General features: G+C 32.0%; 1 protein-coding gene across 1 annotated transcript; it reads right to left on the bottom strand.

Moving 5' to 3' along the window:
• Window positions 1-1,900: 1,900 nt before the first annotated feature.
• LOC132746384 (nose resistant to fluoxetine protein 6-like) lies at window positions 1,901-19,442 on the bottom strand. Its single transcript, XM_060735504.1, is given in 11 exon segments — window positions 1,901-2,126; window positions 5,975-6,117; window positions 6,809-6,890; window positions 6,893-6,999; window positions 7,602-7,723; window positions 8,714-8,824; window positions 10,085-10,164; window positions 14,154-14,301; window positions 17,625-17,701; window positions 18,411-18,592; window positions 19,110-19,442. Coding segments are annotated over 10 exon segments (1,170 nt in total). The 5' UTR covers window positions 18,588-18,592; window positions 19,110-19,442; the 3' UTR covers window positions 1,901-2,003.
• Between the last annotated feature and the right edge of the window lie 1,725 nt (window positions 19,443-21,167).

The raw sequence follows: 21,167 nt of genomic DNA, 5'->3' as shown, positions 1-21,167 counted from the left end.
GGAAGAAAGATAAAAGCTTTTCTGAGGCATAATGGGCCTTTAAGAAAAACATTATCAATTACAGGTGTTATAAACATGTATCAAAATTAATAAAATTACATTTTTTTTTGTAGAAAGAACGTAATAAAAACTGTTTCTGCCCGTAAGAGTATGTTGTATAAGCATCGTGATGTCTTCGGGTCTAAGTTCAATTTTATCCCACACACTTTTTAGTGCTTCTCTTTTGAGACACATGCCTCGTGGCAATTTCAATTAAAACACACTTACATCTATTTTATGTTACAAAGATGAATCAAAAGTTACCAAAATACTAGTATGTTGTTTTTATACATTTTTGTGTGAATTAATTATGATAAATAAAACATTTAAATGATGGTTTTTTCTTACTGAAATTTGAAAAATAATTGTATTTGCTATACAGCCTCTTTTTTACCATAAAAAAACATATTTTTGAGTACACATATACAAGATTTGATAAGTTTTTACTCCATACACTATAGATAAACACAGTATAAATACATAACGTCATAATAACTGGCGTTTTTTAGTAAGGATCATATTAACTTGACCAACAATAGGGAGTGCAGCTTTCAAAACTTTTTTATTCAAAAATATTCAGTAAGAATTTCGTAGATTTCACAAAAATATCTGCAATAAAAGTGTTCTACCAAGATATTACTGTGCTAGGAACATCGTTAACATAATTTATTGATAATAATTGTCAGAAAATCGCAAAACATGACTATTAAACATTAAAAAGTAAAAGCATGTTCTGTTAGCACTTTAATTTTTAAAGTGTTATGTCGGACTCATTTTTTTAACTCTATCCCTCTGTGATACATTCTCTTGTAATGATTTTTATGCCAAACTATTACAGCTATAATCAGCTAAAACAACTGCAGCACAATTCTTCTACTTTGTGTCAAAAAGATATCCTAAAAGGCAACAAAATGCAAAAACTGTGTTTTTACCTATTAAATTTTTGGTTAATTGTGATAATCTTAAAGGTTACTATGACATGATGTTTCTTTTCTTCTTAAATGTAATACATATTTATATATCTTACCACAAAATTCAATTAATATATGATTATTGCACTTAAACTGTAAAACAAGGGCAAGTTTAAGGAGCTTATTAATTTTTAACGCGCTTTCTTGGGGGTTATTTTACCCCACCTTCTTTTGAAGCTGTACTCTTCTGTTACAAATGCGTCAGGTAATGAGTTTTTATGCTTAACTTACCAAAACATGTTCAAATAATAAAGACCATACAATAAAAACACAATTTCATATACATTAAACAGAAATTATAAAGTAAAGGCAAGTTATGGGAACATTGTAATTTAATTTTTTTTCGGTAATATTACCCCACCCACTTTTAAAAATCTACTCTTACGGCATAAATGCCCAGAAAATGATTTTTTTATGCTTAACTTATATATCTATGTTTAAGTTATAAAGTACACACACTTTAAATGCATTTTCGTTTATATTGTGTAAATACGGAAAAACGAAAGTCATCATATTGTCAAAAAATGCATTTTTTTTTACAACTTTTTTCGTAAATTGATAGTGATAATTTTAATGTTTGCCATATAATTGTCATTTTTACTTGATTACATCATAAAGTAGCCATATTTTACCTGATATTGTGCAATTAAAACTACTTTGTACAAAATCCGTATGTAAAAAATCAAGAAACAAACATTATATGGTATTTTGTAATTTATGGCGGCCATATTGGCGGCCATCTTGAATTTTTGTACTTTTGCCCGGGCTGCGTAACTTAAGAAATGGGTTTTTAGAAACTACAAACAATATGCTTTATAATGACAATGTTTCTTTTGGTGATACGGTAAATTGCAATAAAACCCCGCCATCTCTTGGACTATAATCTTTTAAAACAACAAATATAGTCTGACTATGAAGCGTCATGCAAGTGAATGAATTGGACAGTTCACTCATATTGCACTTTTTATTTGTTCATTTATGTTGCCATGGTGATCAACTATTTTTCTTTCTTCCCAACAAAACTTTCTCTATTCCCATCATTGGAGATTCAAACGCCAGAGAAATGACAAACGCTGCAGCATACGTTACACATAAATGGCCCAGGAAAATGTATATCTAAAATAAGAAAAGAAATCTTGGTGCCACATTAACGTCAAACATATTTCTGTTTTACAAAGGTTTCATTATGTACATAGAGTATATTGAATGAGTGGAGATTAAGTATTTTATTCAATGAACAAATTGAATTAAAATTGTTTTTTTCAAATTTAAAATTTAATAAAATTTAATATTGGGAAAATACACGAAAAGTAAAAAATCCATTCCAAACACATATCTGAAAAGAAAAGTTTTTCATTTTTGTTTTAAAGCGCCACAGCTTTTTTTTGAACAAAAACGTAAATGACGGTTTTTAATTTTTCAAAAAGTTTTAAAACAAATTTTAGTTTTGTCCTACCAAATTTTTTATATTTTTATTTTTATTAAACAAATTTGTTAAAAATCATTTAAAATTAAAAGTTTATGGGTAACCCCGTTTGTCTTTAATTTTAAGGCCCTGGTTTTTATTTTTTTTTATAAAAGGGGCAGGAATAAAGGGTCAAAAAAATTAAAAATTTTTATTTTTTTTCCCCAAAGGAAATTACGTTCTAACCTGACCCTGACGTTCAATTTAAAATGGGGCGCCCATACAGACGTCATTTAGGGTTCGTCTCACAATTAGCCTGAAATGTACTCGGTAGTTATAAAAAATATATTATTCTTATTTAATAACTGATCACTAGCTAAATGTTATCATTAAAATGAAAAGTAAGAACAAAGTTTGTGTTAAAAATGCAATTTTACTAGCAAACCGTTATTTAAAATAGTCAAAATCATTGTAGTGAATAAAATCAGAATCCGCTCTATAAATTCTAACACACAAAGATTCATATAATTACCATGATATACTGTTGTATTTTATATATTATTTAAAGAGAAAAAGAGCAATGACGTGTTTTAATAAGATAGCTTTTCAATGAAGCGTGTATCTTTCAACGCGTCGTAGGGGAACGGGAACACTAGCTAGAAGACTAAAAAAGGGTTCTTCGCTAATGTTTTATTTACATTATTTCTGTAGTTTTCTAAATTCTGTCCATTAGTATGTATCGCGTCTATTTAAAAATAATAATATTGACCGGGTCAAAGTACTACATTATCATGCAAATCTGACAAGATATATATAGAAAGGGGAACTGATTCACTATATGTTCAGCATTGGTTTGCTTGTTACCACAGTGTCTACTTTAACTAGCTCCCTCGCTAATGAGAGAACACAGGAAAATTATAAATTATAAGAATTTAATATCATGCTTTCTAGTTTGAGTGACGTATACTAATTTTAGTCTTCCTAAAATTTGAAAATATTCAGTGAAAAACAATGGCTATATTTTTCGCGGGAGAAAATATACTGCATATTGTATATTTTGTAGCTAAAAGAGTAGGATTTACAGAAGTATTGAATAACGAGACAATATGTAGGGAAATCATTTTTGAGAAATATATAAAACATTTAAAAAACATAAAATCAAAACAAAGGTTATATGTGAATTAATGGAAAAAGCATTGTACTGTCATATATTCATGTCTATAAGTGTATTTAAATTTTTTTAAATGTTATCAAAAGACTTATTGTTAATATATGAATTGAAGGTGTAATTTTAACAATTACTGCAAAATCTGGGTAACAAAAAATTATTTTAAATGCCATCAAGACAAATTTATCTCATCTCAACGCTTAAAAATCTGTATGAGATTACATATGCCTAACCGCATTCTGTCAATGCCGCAACTGGAATCATCCATTAAAAGCGCAAGACATTTTTGTTACGTCATATATTCCGTAAATTGTTGTTGACGTTACAATGTTGTTTTTTTTGTCAGGAATCCATTTTCAAGAGTTATAAACATTGTGATGTTGACAACTAAAATCGATGGGCATTTTTTGAATTTTGGATTTGGAACATACTGAATTATGATGTGTTTCATTGACATATTTCATTTGCTAACCCAGATAACTGCGCAAATGGAACAATGTTTTAATAATGAGACGGATCATTAACAGTTTTAAAAAATCTGGATCATCATAAGTGTAGGAGTCTTGCCATTCAGGAGTTTCAAAGTAAAAAATGGGATCTACGGAATTGGATAGAAACTGGCAATGAAGGAATCTTCAGAATGCGGAATATGTCGTGACGTTTACTGTATAAAGAACTACTTCGAAATTCATAGGGATTCTATTCAGCTTAAAAGTAGGTGCAATTTCTAGATCTACTCCATGTGACTATGTTCTTGTTGCTTATCTTTTCATTTTTTAAAGTTTTCCATCATACAATGCAACTAAACTGTTACATCTTGTAGATCCAGCTTTTTAAAATAATCATGAAACGATCCCGAGAACATCATGTATATTCGAACCCCATGATACCGGTGACTTCACGGTACCGGTATATTCACATATCTCGGGATATTATTGTCAACGCCACCTACCGAGTGTTTATATTGACATGCTGCCGCCCAGTAATATTGGCTATTTCAAAGTTTTTAAACATTTTCATGAGTTTATGAAGGAAATATTTCACTTATCCTACCTTATTTTTATTTAACTATCCTATTTCTCCATTGCATAAATTGGACTCTCTACAAAACACTTTTTTCCCAAAAAAAATGAAAAATGACAGGTGCTGACGTCATTCAACCTCCATTACATGTCACTTGACCTATTGACATCATTTTTGGCGGGAAAAAATTAATCTATGTAAAGCCATTAGTGCATATAAAATAGTTTGTGAAAATTAAAAAGTCAGTTTCATTCAGTCTTTTAAGGGAGCCTGTGTAAAGTGCCATATTGATTAATCATCATCATATAGAAATAAAATAGATTCAATGATATAAAAGGACCAGAAAATCACAACAACACTAAAATTAAGTGAAGGGAATTTTTGAATCTAGCCACATGGTATAATATACACCTGTAATTGGGTGGAAAAGGTTCTGAAACAGAGATCCCTTGGGAGTCATAAAAGATGAACAGTAAATTATTGAAACACACGTTTTTATGTTGTTTTAAAGTATTTTTTATAAGATATGAATACAAATATGCTAAAATGATATATTTGCTATAAAAACTGCAATGGCTTTCCATAATTATAAATAACATTTTTACCAGTGCACCGGTAGCATGAAGTCTGTTTAACTACGTCATACAAAATGGTCGACCATTGTTTACATTCGCAATGAGTGAGATCTTCATTATAACAGATCTCTGTAATGTAATTTTAAGAGGATTAAATGTTAATGAAGTTGTTTATTCCTTTTTTTTTTCAAGTCAGTAAAATTTTATATGAAAAACACCTTGTATGTAATATGTACACCGGTATCGGGGAGACCCGGGTTACATTTTAAAAACATGACGCGTGCTTTCTCGCGTTTATCTTCATATGAAGAGTACTTCGGCAATGGCTACGGAAAATACACAACAGAAACTTGCCGTAGAGAAATTAAACTTTGCTTTTACAACAAAAGTAGACACTTTAGAGAAAAATCCTGAAAAATTTTGAGGGTGACTTTCTTTTTAGTTTAGACAAAAGTTTTTTTTTATTTTTAGGTCGTTTTGTTAATTCATACATTGCAAAAGTTCATTTTCCATTTTTAATGGAACAGACTATAGTGTTATATCTTTAATATTAAATAGGTGTATTACACTTCTGCGCCATGGCTGATGTGATAAAATGTATTAAAAGTTCTACTTCAAAACTAATGGTAATCCCATCTTTAAAACAATCTTTAAGCTTGTTATATTTCTACAATAGTCAGTATCTTGAGGTTTGAACACAGAAGATGGCATATTTCAAGCAATTAATTGGTATACGATTTTTACGATGTTAAAGAATTTTTACTTTCTTCTTTAAACTTTAATTTTAACTTACTATTTCAAAATCGTACCATCTCATCAAAGTTCGTTTGCTAGAATAATATGCATACATCACGAGCGGATGTACAAGATATGCGCAATACGTCAAACGGCTCAGCGGAATAATTGCACGCCATGACAATAACTTATTAACAGGGCCTGGAAATAGAAAAGATAGTCTTCCGATAGATAATATACCAAATTTAGTTATAGTAGGGCTGTATCAAAATATTTTTTTTTGCAGGTGTCATAATTTCTAAACTTGGAAATTAATCTATTACGAGACGTGATAAATTTGATATCTCGATATAGTCTCAATGTACTTGCATTTCAAGAGCATTGATTATTTCAAAATGAAGAAATTATCAAACTACTAACCGTGCTATACAGGCGAATAATATAAGTAGTGATAATGCAAAAAAAAAAGAAAAAAAAAACAATAAATAACAGAATATTTCAGTCTATTTATAGTAAATGTTGTTGGTTTGTTTGATTGATTTGGTTTTTCGTCAGACCGACACAGATGTTCTGGTGGAGGAAGACCTCATGTGCCCTTTCATGCATTATTTCAGGCACGAACGGGTATATACGTTCCGAAAGCCAAATTGATAGCATCCTCACATGAAAGAACCCCTGTCCCCATCGGTATTTAAGCCACAACCGTGAGGGGCAAGTGTATTGAAGTCAACGACATTACCTACTCGGCCACGAAAGGCCATGAATATTATAAACGCAAGTGTTTTGTGCTGCAATTTAATATAATTTAAATTCCATTAAATAGAGAAAATTGAAATTAAAAATTCCCTTAATTTATAAATATGTTTCTAACATAGAGATTCATCTTTTATACCTCCATATCCACTGGCACATGCGAAAATAACCCAAGCAACTCACAGTCCCCATGCAGTTCTTGATGTAGCATTATAGAATGGAATGCCGACGTATCATCGCTGAGAATTTTCTTACCATCTGGCGAGTACAAGCCGTATAAATCTAGCATAGCGATTACTGTAGCAACAATCCAGACGACAACATTTAATATATATATAACAATATGAGAAAATATATTAATAGTGACAATTATATCAAAGACCATTAATGTCGCAGAAACTGATTTTTCTGAAAAGGTTTTATTTTTGGTGTCCTGTAATAGTTTTTATAAAGTTACTCATTGGTCAATTATCTGAATCATCTTTTGCCGCTGTTGTCTGTTGAGTAAAGTTACAGTGAATTATTTTTTCGCTTGGAAATCAAACAACTACTTTGCCCTTTTCACGTTACATATTTTATTGTTGTAAATACAATGTTTGTCGTTTATTAAACATGATTTTGTTAAAATCCTGAGGCACAATGTGCTCGAAACATAAACAGTACATTGTACAATGTATGACCTTATTTTTAGATTTTTGTAGATTGGTCACGGACAGTGACAAAGATGACTTGATTCTATAATTCACAATCTTGTGACGTTTAAAATATTTACTCGTATAACAGTTGTTATTTCGTTTCATTCTTTCTCAAAGGAATGTATTTTGCAATATTATAATATTGTTATAAATACTGCTAACACTGACAAATTATATTGTCCTTTATGATAATGCTAGCGCTTCGGGTCAGAAAAAGGATAAAAAAGAAATCACAAACCTGTGGCATTTTGACTTTGCCCTTTGTAATATGTAGAAGATATCCAGTGAAGAATCCGACGACATATGGTCCTATACGGGTCCAAGGTTTGAAATATAAATCTTCCATCATTTCATTTCCACTTTTAAATACAAAATGCAATGACATGTAATTACTTTACGGGTGCAAGGTTTGAAATATAAACCTTCCATCATTTCATTTCCACTTTTAAATACAAAATGCAAGGACATGTAATTACTATACGGGTGCAAGGTTTGAAATATAAACCTTACATCATTTCATTTCCACTGTTAAATACAAAATGCAAGAACATGTGATTACTATACTGGTGCAAGGTTTGAAATATAAACCTTCCATCATTTCTTTTCCACTGTTTAAAACAAAATTACAAGAACATGTGATTACTAATATGTAAGAAAACCAAACAAATGAAATCCCAAGAAATTCAAGGCAAGTCAAAGGCAACTAACACATGATTTACAACAGGAAAGCTATTCATGTATCTATATATTCTATATGTTGATATGTTAGTATTTATATAATATTTACATGTAATTGCTTGTAGTGTACACATTTTTAATATGTCTATATAAAACAAACTAAAACCGGTTAAATGAAATTTATTACCATAATGTGTATCTTTTTGACCACCGTTTTGACATTGAAAATATACTACAATAAACTAAATCAATCATTGAATGATTCTTAACTATCAAATAAAACCGACAGTCATGAAAGTTGTCATAAAAAGTCCAATAATTTAAAATGCTGACATAAAGTATGTGATTATGAACGTAATATTTAAAAAAAATATTCAAAAATATTATATGAACGAAACTACAATGTTGTTTTGTTTTAAGTCAAGGCGACAATGTAAAGGAAACTTCCTAGATTTTAATGGTGGTGGAAGACTCCAATTGCCCCTCCGTGAGTTATTTCAGACACGTACGGGTACCTGGGTAGAGCTACCGACGTTCTTTAAGACAACTGAAAAAGCTTCCCCAATGTCTTTAAATAACGTATAGTACAAATTAATCATAAAATCATTAAACATAACTGAACAATTACAAAAACAAATCTAAAGTTTTGATTATTTGTCAGCTATACGTACTTTCCCTCCAGTAAATTTGCACTCAAATGGTTACGTTTAGAAATAACTCCAGCACTGATGAAGTTTACCAGGACCAAGCATAGACAAGAGACTGCGCCCCAGAGGGGTGAACTGAAAAAAAAAAAACACATACATATTACAGTTTAACTGCATGTTAATTTTCACAGGAGTCCAACAGATAGGTGCGTCTTGTGCATAACATTGTGCATAAAAATGTGACATAATAAAAGTTCGCATAAATTCAACAGGCTGCGCCTCTTTCGTTTTAAGGTTCCCAGTTAAATGGACATTTAAGCAGGGATAAAGAGCGTTTGAGCCTGATTAAGTAATAGAAAGAACATAGAAACACGAGGCTATCAGATTTGTACGAGGGGACGATTGTAAATCAGATTGCCTAGTGTTTTGATGTTCCTTCTCTTTTGTATCTTTAGTTAGTTAAAAATAAAATACGTTCCATTTTGTCACAATATGAAACTCCAGAAAACAGTAACCAATAAACGAGCATCTGAATATGATATTTCTATCGCTGTCCTTTTCTCTGTCGTCACAATAAGTAAACCCAAGAAAACTGAGATCATCAATTGACATGCTTTTGAATTTGGTTAACTATTACCTGCACTCCAGTTAAGTCACTGTGCATGTATATGTATATGGTTTAACTTTGACACAATTCAACAGAAAGGTGAACTATGATACAAGAAATAGGAAAAACATCGAATCACGAGGCTATCTGAGGGGGCGTTGCCCCCGAGTATAAGTCAGATTGCTGAATAGAGTGTTTTGATGTTCCTGTCCTTTTGTATCAGTAGCAAAAATATAAAAACACGTCCTCTGATGTCACAATATCAAATCCCAGTGCGGGTAACTAAAACATGCACTCCAGTCAATTGGTTGTGCATGTATATGTATACGATGTACTTCTGACCCATTTTCAACACAAAGGTCCCCCAACTATGATACAAACGGGAGTTTGAGTCTGATTTAATGAATGAGACTGGTCAAATGCACATTAGAGCCTGATCAAATGGAAGTGTGATCCTAGTTACTGAACGTCTTATCTCGGTTAACAGGGACTTTGAGTTTGGTTGAATGAACAATTGATTCTAGTTGAATGAGACTGGTAAGAGTCTGGTTAAATTGACGTTTGGGTGTTTGGGTTTGGTTAGATGGACATTTTGGTTCGGTTAAATGGAAGTTTGGGAGTTTCAACATGGTAAATTGTGCGTTTGAGTCTGGCTAAATGGGAATTTAAGTCTGGCTGAATGGACGATTGAGCTTAGTTAAAGTGACCTTTAAGCCTTGTTTAAAGGCCGTACAAGCCTTGTTTATTTGGCGTTTAGAAACGAACGGTAAGTAGAGTGGAATACTTACTAATACAAGGGAACCAGCATTAAAGGGCTCAGAACATAAAACTGCATATCATTAGCCAGGTACCAGCTCCATCCCATACACTGTCAAACAAAAATTTTGTAATGATGCAATTTCATATTGATAGATAACGGTTTACATTAGTTCGGTTATTATATGCAATTACTATACAATAAAATTCAAATTAAATTTTGTTTCCATTTATACGGCACAATACTTCATCATATCTCATTACAATTGATCGTTACTAAACGGTCACAGTCTTTCAATCGACTTTCCTGTAGACAAAATTTTTTACCGTTATCGGTAAAAAAATGCAGTATATACGGAATGTTTACCGTGAGCACAGGCGATGTTTTTGTAACATTATTAGTTTCGCTTAATTTTTCTTTTACTTATATAACTCATTACCTTTTCAACGTTTTTTTTTTCATCCTGTTGGCCCATTTTATTATCTTAATATTTCTAATTGAATTGTCAGATATAAATAAACGTTGTATACCATTTTATTAGATCAAACTAAGTTACTTAGAAATGCAAAAACAGATTATACTAAACAATTATCAGAAAAAATAAAAGGAGAAAATTTAAAAACAACAGATTACTGGAAAATTCTCAAACAATTCATTAAACCAACAGTAAATAGTAAAATTAAGATTTTGAATGATAATGGCACCATATTGACTTCTGACACTGAAAAAGCAAATTTACTTAACCCATTTTTCCAATCACAATCCTCACTTGATGATAAAAATAAGTCTTTACCAAACCTAAAATTAAGATTTTGAATGATAATGGCACCATATTGACTTCTGACACTGAAAAAGCAAATTTACTTAACCAATTTTTCCAATCACAATCCTCACTTGATGATAAAAATAAGTCTTTACCAAACTTTCATGTACATCAAAATATTAATAAACTTGACACAATAAATATAACTTATGATGAGGTACGTGATACTCTTCAAACACTCAATGTTGGTAAAGCATCAGGACCTGATAATATCAACAACAGGATACTAAAGGAATTGTCAGAAGAACTCTCTGTACCTCTCTGTCATCTTTTCAGAAAATCATTAACAGCTTGTAAAGTCCCTTCACAATGGAAGCTTGCCAATGTATGTGCAGTCTACAAGAAAGGTGACCCCTCAATTGTTTCTAATTACAGACCTATATCACTTCTTAGCACGATCAGCAAATCTTTAGAAAAAATTATACATAAGCATATATTCAATTTCTTTGTTGCTAATAACACAATAACTTCATTACAATCTGGGTTTGTTCCCAATGACTCAACAACAAATCAACTTGTTTCTATATATAATACATTTTGCAAAGCCCTTGATGATGGAAAAGAAGTGAGAGCTGTCTTTTGCGATATTTCAAAAGCCTTTGATCGTGTCTGGCATTAAGGTCTCATTTTCAAGCTTCAGTCTGCTGGAATAAATGGTGGGCTTTTAAACTGGTTTAGTGACTATCTCAGTGATAGAAAACAAAAGGTGGTTCTTCCAGGCGGTTCCTCTCAAACCGTTTTTATTTCAGCCGGAGTTCCTCAAGGGTCCATTCTAGGCCCTCTTCTCTTTTTAATCTATATAAATGACATTGTTCTTGACATTAACTCATATATCAGACTCTTTGCAGACGATACAAGTTTATATATCATTGTTGATAATCCACTTCATGCTGCGGTGACTCTTAATTCTGATCTGAAAAAAATTACAGAATGGGCAAATGGTTGGCTTGTAGACTTCAATCCAAGTAAAACGGAATCAGTAATTATCTCTCGTAAAGTAAACAAACCAATTCATCCCCCACTGACAATGAACGGAGTTCAAATAAATGAAGTGACCTTACAGAAACATCTATGAGTAACACTTTCTAATGATGGAAATTGGCATTCCCACATACAAAATATTACAAAAAAGCCTGGCAAATAATTTATATTATGAGATCTTTGAAATTCATTCTTGATCTTAAGTCATTTGAAACTATATTATCTCTCTTTCATTCGGCCCCTTCTGGAATACTCGGATGTTGTTTGGGACAACATAACTCAACAAGATGAATTTGAACTTGAAAAAATACAACTTGAAGCCTGCAGATATAATAACCGGTACAACAAAACTAGTTTCTATCTCTAATCTTTATGAAGATACTTGCATCCAACCCCTTAAAGTAAGACGCTACAAACACAAACAAATTCTTCTTTATAAAATGTTCAATAATCTTTCTCCTCATTACCTCTCTTCATTAGTTCCCGATACAGTAGGAGAATCTTCAGATTATAATTTACGAAATGCAGACAACACTAGAAATATATTTTGTCACACACAACTTTATTCTCATTCATTTTTGCCATCATCAATTAAAGACTGGAACAATCTTCCTGTTAATTACAGAAATTCACCATCCATTTCAATTTTCAAAAGAAAACTTAATGAAGATGTTCAAAGTGTGCCTTCTCATTATTATGTAGGTGAGAGAAAATACCAGATTATACACACAAAATAGATAAATACAGAATCCCTAAAGAAAGCCCAACACGGCAAAATTGAAAATGTTGCAGGCTCGGTTTGATTGAGCCTGTCCATATATACAAGACTTAGAACACATTGTAGTTCTCTCAAAGAACATTTGTTTTCAAAAAACATAATAGAAAGTCCCCTATGTGAATGTGGTCAGGCGCGTAGCTAGCCTATAAAGAATGTGGATTCAAAATAATCTAGGAGGGTCAGGGGGGCATGCCCCCCTGAAAATTTTGAAATAAATGGTGCAATTTGGTGCGTTTTGGGGCCTCCGGAGAGCTTTCTTGACCAACGAAAATCCATTTATTTTAGCATAAAAATAGAGATGAATAGCTTTACTTTTGTTTATTTCAACTAGTCTACATTTCACAGCAAGTCTAACTTGCGGCCTTTGCTGGCCTGCTGATGACTTCTTTAAGAACTCGATGTAAACATTTGTTTACATTTCGAAAATACGGCGCGTGCAAACTTCCGACTTTGAAGAGCTGCAAAGGCCGACAACTTTTCAAAAAAAATACTACGGTATGGTGTACGATTTAGGCTATACGATTTAGGCTATATGATTTATAAAGTATTCAGTGTGGTAATTATCAGATCTGGCGAACGCGGCTGAATTTCAAACCACATTTTTTTTACTAAAAAAATTTTTTTTTGTCAAAATAATGTGGATTCAGCTGCGTACTCGCGTATAGGCAGCTACGCGCCTGGTGGTGACATAGAAAACACATCTCATTATTTCTTCTCGTGTCCAAGGTACCAAGATGAACGAAATACCCTCCTTAATAATTTAAGTGAAATAACAACTGTCACACTTAACGTTTTACTCTATGGTGATAATTCAATTGCTGACGATTTAAATGAAGCAATAGTCCTTCATATACACTCATATTTACACAGAACAAAACGTTTTGAAATGTAATAGAAAGTTATTATTTCGACTAATATGAAATAGAGATTTAGATGCATAATATCTTCTCAAAAGTATATTGTAAACTCGTTCCATCAACTCCATAGTATTTTAGTGACCATTCCTGTTGTCTTTCTTTTTCTTTCTCTCAAATCTGTCTCTTATTTCGTACCATCTATTACCCAACAATTTCAACAATTAACTAACGTTTCCATTTCTTTATTTTTCTTTAAATTTTTTTAAACATGCTTAAAAGTTCTATTATTTTTCTTGAAAAGTTTAAACGTGCTAATTTGTGCATTTATCACTTACGTGTATTTATGCTATAGAGCTATAGGGTTTTCTTTCACATTTTTATGTCAATATTCTATTATTAAGGTCGTTTCGATTAGGAAAACCAGAGTGTAAATTGCTAACTTTCCTGTACATGTAAAGAAGCAAGTTTATAGTGAAAATGTTATGTATATTTAACTCAAAAATGCATATAATTGTTACCATTTTACATACTGTTTGAGATAGTGATTACGGAAAGAGTTTCTAAAAAAGCTTTCAAGCTTACTACTCAATCCGTACTATTTATTATTTGTCAATTATCATGTAAATGTAATACTTATAAATAAAATATTGTTTAAACTAACTAAGTTGTTGATATACAGTAAATTAGTCCACCAGGTATCCTTACATTAGTCTACATCAACCCCATTTTGTGGCCAGCCTGGTCCATTGCCCCAGTATTTAAATGTTGGAACGTATGGCATTAGAAGCAACATATACGGTGGTGTCAATCTTAAAGAAAATAGAACATATACTGTTAAAAACTGAATTACAATGTAGAAGATACAAAACTAAAACATAATATGATAAAAACATTCAAAAATTCCATCTGCATGATCAATGAAATAGAATTTTAAATGCAATAAACCTCAAATGACATTAAGTCATAGGAGAATTTTTCTTATAGATTCTACCATAAAAGCTTCTAAATAAAATTATAACTGTTTAAAGAAATAAATAAAACTAATAATTTTTAATATGAGTACGTTCAATGAGTCAGAATATTATAGTGTGTTAGATTGGCTAAAATGTGATCATTGTGAAGGCTACTGTTTTTATTTGGTCCCTTATTGCCTAGCAACTTGGGTTATATAGGCCAACAATCGTTTATATAAGGCCATATATCATTCCAAACTTGTCACAATAATCTTTATAAATTAGTTATAAAGATTTTTAACAGCAGCCTTATATATTATAAGTTATAAAGATGTTGACAGGTTATTTTGCCCCTTTAGAAACGTTTTGTTGAGCCGCTAGGCGAGGGTAATATTGCAACCAACTGTTTATATACGGTCATATAACCTGTCGGGAATATTTTAAAAAAGGGCTGCATTTTAACTGATATTATGAATGGTTTGTTGCATATGTAAAGGTAGAGAAAATAAAAATCCCTAAAGAGAACCCAAAACGGCAAAATTCAAAATTGTGCAGGCTTTTTGAGCCTGTTCATTGAGCAAACTACCATCCACGTCCCCTATTACCGGCTTAAGTGGAATTCAACATTTAAACATGGAATTGTAAAATTTTGAATTTAGAAACATCAGCAGATGTGTTTATACGGCGGTTATCATGGAACCTTCAATGTGACACGTTTGCCATTCCATGAAAAGCGGCGTATGGTCCCCAAGTAATAGAAAGCGCGTGCTCTAAACAAGAACACAATGGGTGGAACTAAAAACATGGAATTTTAAAAGGAAATCAGAGGTTATGAAGCCTGCATACCACAGATAAGACGTCAAAAGACAATGTTAAACATGGAATTGTAAAATTTTGAATTTAGAAACATCCGCAGATGTTTTACACGGCGGTTATCATGGAACCAAAAGACAAAGTTAAAAATTAGGCAGCATATCCTAATGGTGATTCTACGTTATTCAAGTAGGAATATTGGAACCACTCAACTAGATAATGCCAAAAAGTGAAAATTAAAAATACCACAAACGAAACACTGTAAACGGACCTGCTAGGCGAGGTTATATTGCAAACAACCGTTTTCAAAACGCCAAATAACCTGTCATGAATCTTTATAACGAATTTGTTATGCAGCAGACTTTTATTAGAGAATAGATGATATATCTTTAGAAATTGACAGCAACCGTATATACATGTATCGTTAATTATAAAAAAATTTCGACAGGTTATATAGCCCTATATAAACGGTTGTATGTATATATAACCCAAGCCGCTAGGTGAGGAATATATCATGTCAGGAATATTGATTACAAATTTGAAATTACACAAACTTTCTTATTTACAGAAAAAAGTGAGATTTCTTCATAAATTGTCAGCAGTCGTGTATATTATTAGTTATAAAAATTGTGGACAGGTAAAATGGCCCTATATAAACGGCTATTTGTAAATATAACCCCAGCCGCTAAGCGAGGGTTATATTGCAAACTGCCGATTTTATACGGCCATATAACCTGCCAACAAACTTTATAACGAATTTATAACACAGCAAGCATCATTTTTAAGAGAAATAAATAGATTTCTTCATGAATCGACCGCAGCCATGTATATAAAACTATATTAAACGTCACGATTATTCAATGAAAAGCGACGTAACAAACGTGCAGTATTATAAAAATCTTTATGATACTGCACGTTTGTAACGTCACTTTTCATTTGATAATCGTGACGTTTATATAGAGGATATTTGTTTGTTTGTGTGTAAGATGAAATTTTATTTCATCGAGTGGGCTTTAAAAACAGTATTCTCACGAGTGGCGTAGCCACGAGTGAGAATACTGTTTTTAAAGTTCACGAGATGAAATAAAATTACATCTTACACAACAAACAGACAAATTTTCTTTTTATTTTATGCTTAAAAACAAGTTAAAACGAAATTTCCATAATTTTAACGTTAATATTAAAATCTGTTTCCCCCATTGAGAGCCCCATTTAGACGGAATTTCTCATTTAAAACAAGAAGTCTTGAGCTGAAAAATAAGTTCGTAAAAACGAAACAAAAAAAATTTAGAGACAAAATTTGGTGATTGGAATTTGAAGGAATAGAAGTAAGTTTTCTCTCTGTGTTACTTTTGACATTTAAGTTATTTATCTATTTCAGCTTTGCTATTTCTTTTAACAGCCTGACATTGTCAGAATTGTCAGTAAAAATAAAATTGAGGTACCACATGGGGAAAATCTTAAAAAAGTAGTTTCGTCATTGAAAAAAGTGAAATTATATTTTGATAATTTTCACTGTGAAATTATCAAATATAATTTTCACGGATAAATCAGTAATCCACTGAAAAGCATAAAATAAATAGTTTTATATACACGACTGCTGTCAATTTATAAATTAATCTCACTTTTATTTCTAAAAAAAATAGTTTGCAGTATTATAAATATTATAAATGACAGGTTATATGACCGTATATAAACGGTTGTTTGCAATATAACCCTCGCCTAACGGCTCGAGTTTTTTTTAATGCGTTTATTTAAGGTCGCAACCGGAAAGCCCATATGGGCGACCGTACACTCAAGTCGGGCCATCCTAGAGCGTCCCGCCGAGATTTTTTCGTCGATTTTTTCCAGCTTTAATTGGTGGAGGAAGACCCCAGGTGCCCCTCCGGGCATTATTTCAGGCACGAGCGGGCACCTGGGTAGAACCACAGACCTTCCGTAAGCCAGCTGGATGGCTTCCTCACATGAAAGATTTCGACCAGAGTGAGGATCGAACCTACAGCGGTGAGGGACCTGTGATCTCAAGTCAGCGACCTTACCCACTCGGCCACGGAGGCCCCGCTCGAGTTATATTTACAAATAGCCGTTTATATAGGGCCATGTAACCTGTCAACGATCTTTATAACTATTAATATAAACGTCACGATTATCCAATAAAAAACGACGTTACAACCGTGCAGTATTATAAATACATTATATATTCATGACGATTATCCATTGAAAAGCGACGTGACAAAACGTGCACTATTTTATTTTAAACGGTGTTCAAGTAGATGATTTGTTGTAGACAATTATTATCAACATAGTTTTTTCAGTTTCCTTATCTTATCTTTGTGTTTTACTCTTATAGGGGTAAAGGGTTTTACCTGAGAACGAAGAACGTGTCCACAGAAACGGTTGCATTAGAAATGGCCTGGAATGTGAATCTCTTAATTATTTCGGGGTAGAATGTGGCAGCATTGTTTGAAATTGGTATATCAGAGATATTACTATTTATTCAAATGAACCGTGTCTATAATGCAACTAAATAATTAAGCTTCAATTTTCAAACCTTTCAATATTTTACCATTATATGTGCTGAATTTGTTTAATTTTGTATTTTATAAGATTGAACCATTTTTTGATAGGTTAAAGGCTGCAAAATTGTCTGAATGGGTCAACCCTAATGGACATTACGAGTGATCAAGAGTTTCCAGTTTGGGCATATTAGGTCTTGCCGCTTCAAAAGCCCGTTGAAATAAAGTCAAATAATATATATATATATAATACATATAAAATCTTGTAAAACATCATCTTTTCTGTAATTGTTTTCATTTTAACATATCATTCCATATAACAAAATGTATGCGCTGTCAACACAAAAAATCCTTTGCTGGGATTCATTCGAATATTTTAAACAACAGACCTTTTGAAGTATTTACAATATAATATTTCCATATAAACGGAAGTGTTATTTCGCGCATGCGTGTTCTGCGAAAGAATACATTTTATCAGTATTCAACAACTTCATAAACAATTTATGTAATCAAAATTATCAACCATTAGTTTAGAATAGTTTATTTTGATATAATAACCGATTTAATGGTAAATTTGAGTAATTAACTTGGTCATTATATCATTTACTCATTAATTCATGGTCTTTCAAATCAAATGACACAAAACGTACCAGTTAAAGTAAATCCAAAGGCATACGTATGTCCTAACATGACCCACGTCATGCTCAGAAACCGTATACCATTTATGCTTGTCAATGTACCAGATGGTTGGTCCGTGCTAAATATCTTCGGCGCATTTGAGTACACAGAGAATGATAATAGCAGGTTGCCCATTTTTCCTGTAAATAAAGCAATCAAGATAGGTTTTAATTAGTGAATATTTCTTAAAAAAAAGGAGGTTGGGGAGTAGTATGTAGCTCAACTTGAATATGCCTTCAAATTGTTTTCAGAGCTACTATATCGGTACAATGCACAGGTTCTTGCCATCACACTTGATCTGTTTAGTCACTTTAGTTTCAAACGACTGAAAACGTGTTCCTGTTGTTTTAAATTTGATATAGATTAACATTTCTGGAATGTCAGTTTAATTGTAAGAGTGAAGTTTATGGTAGGATAAAGATGTTGTTCGAACTCTTCAGAGACTTGTCAGCATATAATGTCTCACGTCTTAATACGTACGCCTTGTGAATAGGAACGTCAGGGGAAGTAACTAGAGTTAAATTTGTTTTAAATAACAGAAACAGTATTGTCGCCATTTACCTAAAATTTCCAAAAAGTTAAGATCTAGAATGATTGATTAATTTCCTAAATTCTATTTGTATTATTTTTTTTCATTTATTTATCACTTTTCCTTACCTGTTTGATTATTATTCACTGCCTTTGATCCGGCTTTCAATAACGTGTTTTGCCCGGCATAGGATATTTCATAGTTTCTGGAATCTTGGTTACCTTTGTCAGCGTATAGCGGTGTTGATTCAGACGTATCTATGACGTATCTGTTTCCATCGTGTTCATTTGTGACGTCATTAAAGGCACCGTAGTCGGTCCCATTATTCTACAATATATGATTTCCTTGGTCAGTACATGAATATTAAATATGTTACAAGCTTACAGATATATATATGTACCTTAATAATATGCGATCACCTGAGTTTATTCATCGACATTAGCTGGGCAGTCTACTGACAAAGTCAATATCAGCACGCAAACATTCACTATTGGTAATAATTGAGCCGTGTCATGACAAAACCAACATAATGGGTTTGCTACCAGCATGGATCCAGACCAGCCTGCGCATCCGCGCAGTCTGATCAGGATCCATGATGTTCGCTTACAAACCCTATAACAAGTAGAGAAACCGATAGCGAACAGCATGGATCCTGATCAGACTGCGCGGAGGCGCCGGCTGGTCTGGATCCATGCTGGTCGCAAACCCACTATGTTGGTTTTGTCGTGACGCGGCTCAATTATAGTATAAGAATAAGCAATTTCTTTGTTATTTACGTGACATTGAACATCGTCAGAATTTACGTCATATTTTCTACGTATATTAGTAAAACCAGACTAAATATACTAGATCCATAGATTACTAGAATAAACGGCTTGACATTTTATCCCAAGGTTATAGCGGAAAATAAAATCTTTTCCGTCTTTTGTATTGGTTTATTGGTTATTTTCCCCATTCAAATCACGAAAAGTCGCGTGGTATAGGCACCGTGTCTCTTTCGAAAATCTGAGGGTCATTAAAGCAAAGAAGTTGACTCAAATTTTATACAGCAAACTTTGTACATGTATATTACAACTGACTTACAATAAAGAGTAAGATGTTCATAATAAATTAATGCAATAGATAAATGTTATACTATTAGTTTTTATTATATACTTCTAAATGAAATATTGAGAAATATTGATGAAATAAAATGCCTATTTTCATTTTCCGTACTTTCACTGTAAAAATTTATTTTTCACTGCAGTGAAACATATTTTCCGTATTTTCACTGGTGTCTTGCCGGACTACTTTCTTTTAAATTCTGCCAGTACACAAAATTTAAGGGAAAGTCTTTTAAATGTTATCGCAAAAAAGAGAAAAATGTATATAATAAACAGAAAATTCAAGTTTTTTCTATAAATACATGATTTATTTTCATCTTGTGGCATGAAAATTACCATATTTCACTCGTGGCTACCGCCACTCATGAAATATTTATTTTCATACCACTCGATGAAAATAAATCATGTATTTATAGAAAAAACTTGAATATCCTCTATGTATTCGGAATCTCTGCTCGCCATATAATGATTAAGGAAGATGTCGTAGGCTGTTGCAAGAACGATAACTGCCGCGAATAGTGAACATATAACGCTGAAGAAAAAAATATATAACAATATCACATTTATATACGTTAATGCTAATAGTATATTTAACAAAATCTCCGAAAGGCAAACAACACATTTTATTACAATGACATGACTTTGCTTGTTGTGCAATTTTCTTTTAGTTTTAGAATTATGTAAAATATTACTTAAAATATAAAACGACTAAGCAAAAATGGCGATTTTCTGCACGTCTGACATGTTTTGGAAATCATTTATAATAAGCCATTGTTTTCGAATGGCAGTTGATGTACAAAGTTAATTACTGGGAAATGGTCTTTTCTCTCGAAAAAGAATAAATATTTCGGCTAGCTATAGATGTGTGATTTCAACATTTTAAAATTAATAAATAAAAATGTGAAAAAATCACAGTAAATGCTAGAACGTGTCTTTATTTATTATTTATTCACAACAGTAGTTTTCAAAATACTTATATACTTATCATAGAAACTACGACAAGCAAATTTATACAAGGAAGAGTCAGCACAACGTCAAAATAGTCTGACGTCATTTATACATTAAAAACATAGTTTTACATTT

Source organism: Ruditapes philippinarum, unplaced genomic scaffold (assembly GCF_026571515.1).
Source record: "Ruditapes philippinarum isolate M1 unplaced genomic scaffold, ASM2657151v2 ctg430_1_1_1_1, whole genome shotgun sequence".
NCBI lineage: Eukaryota > Metazoa > Mollusca > Bivalvia > Venerida > Veneridae > Ruditapes > Ruditapes philippinarum.
The sequence above is the reverse complement of the archived record's forward strand: the minus strand, read 5'-3'. Positions and strand labels throughout refer to the sequence as shown.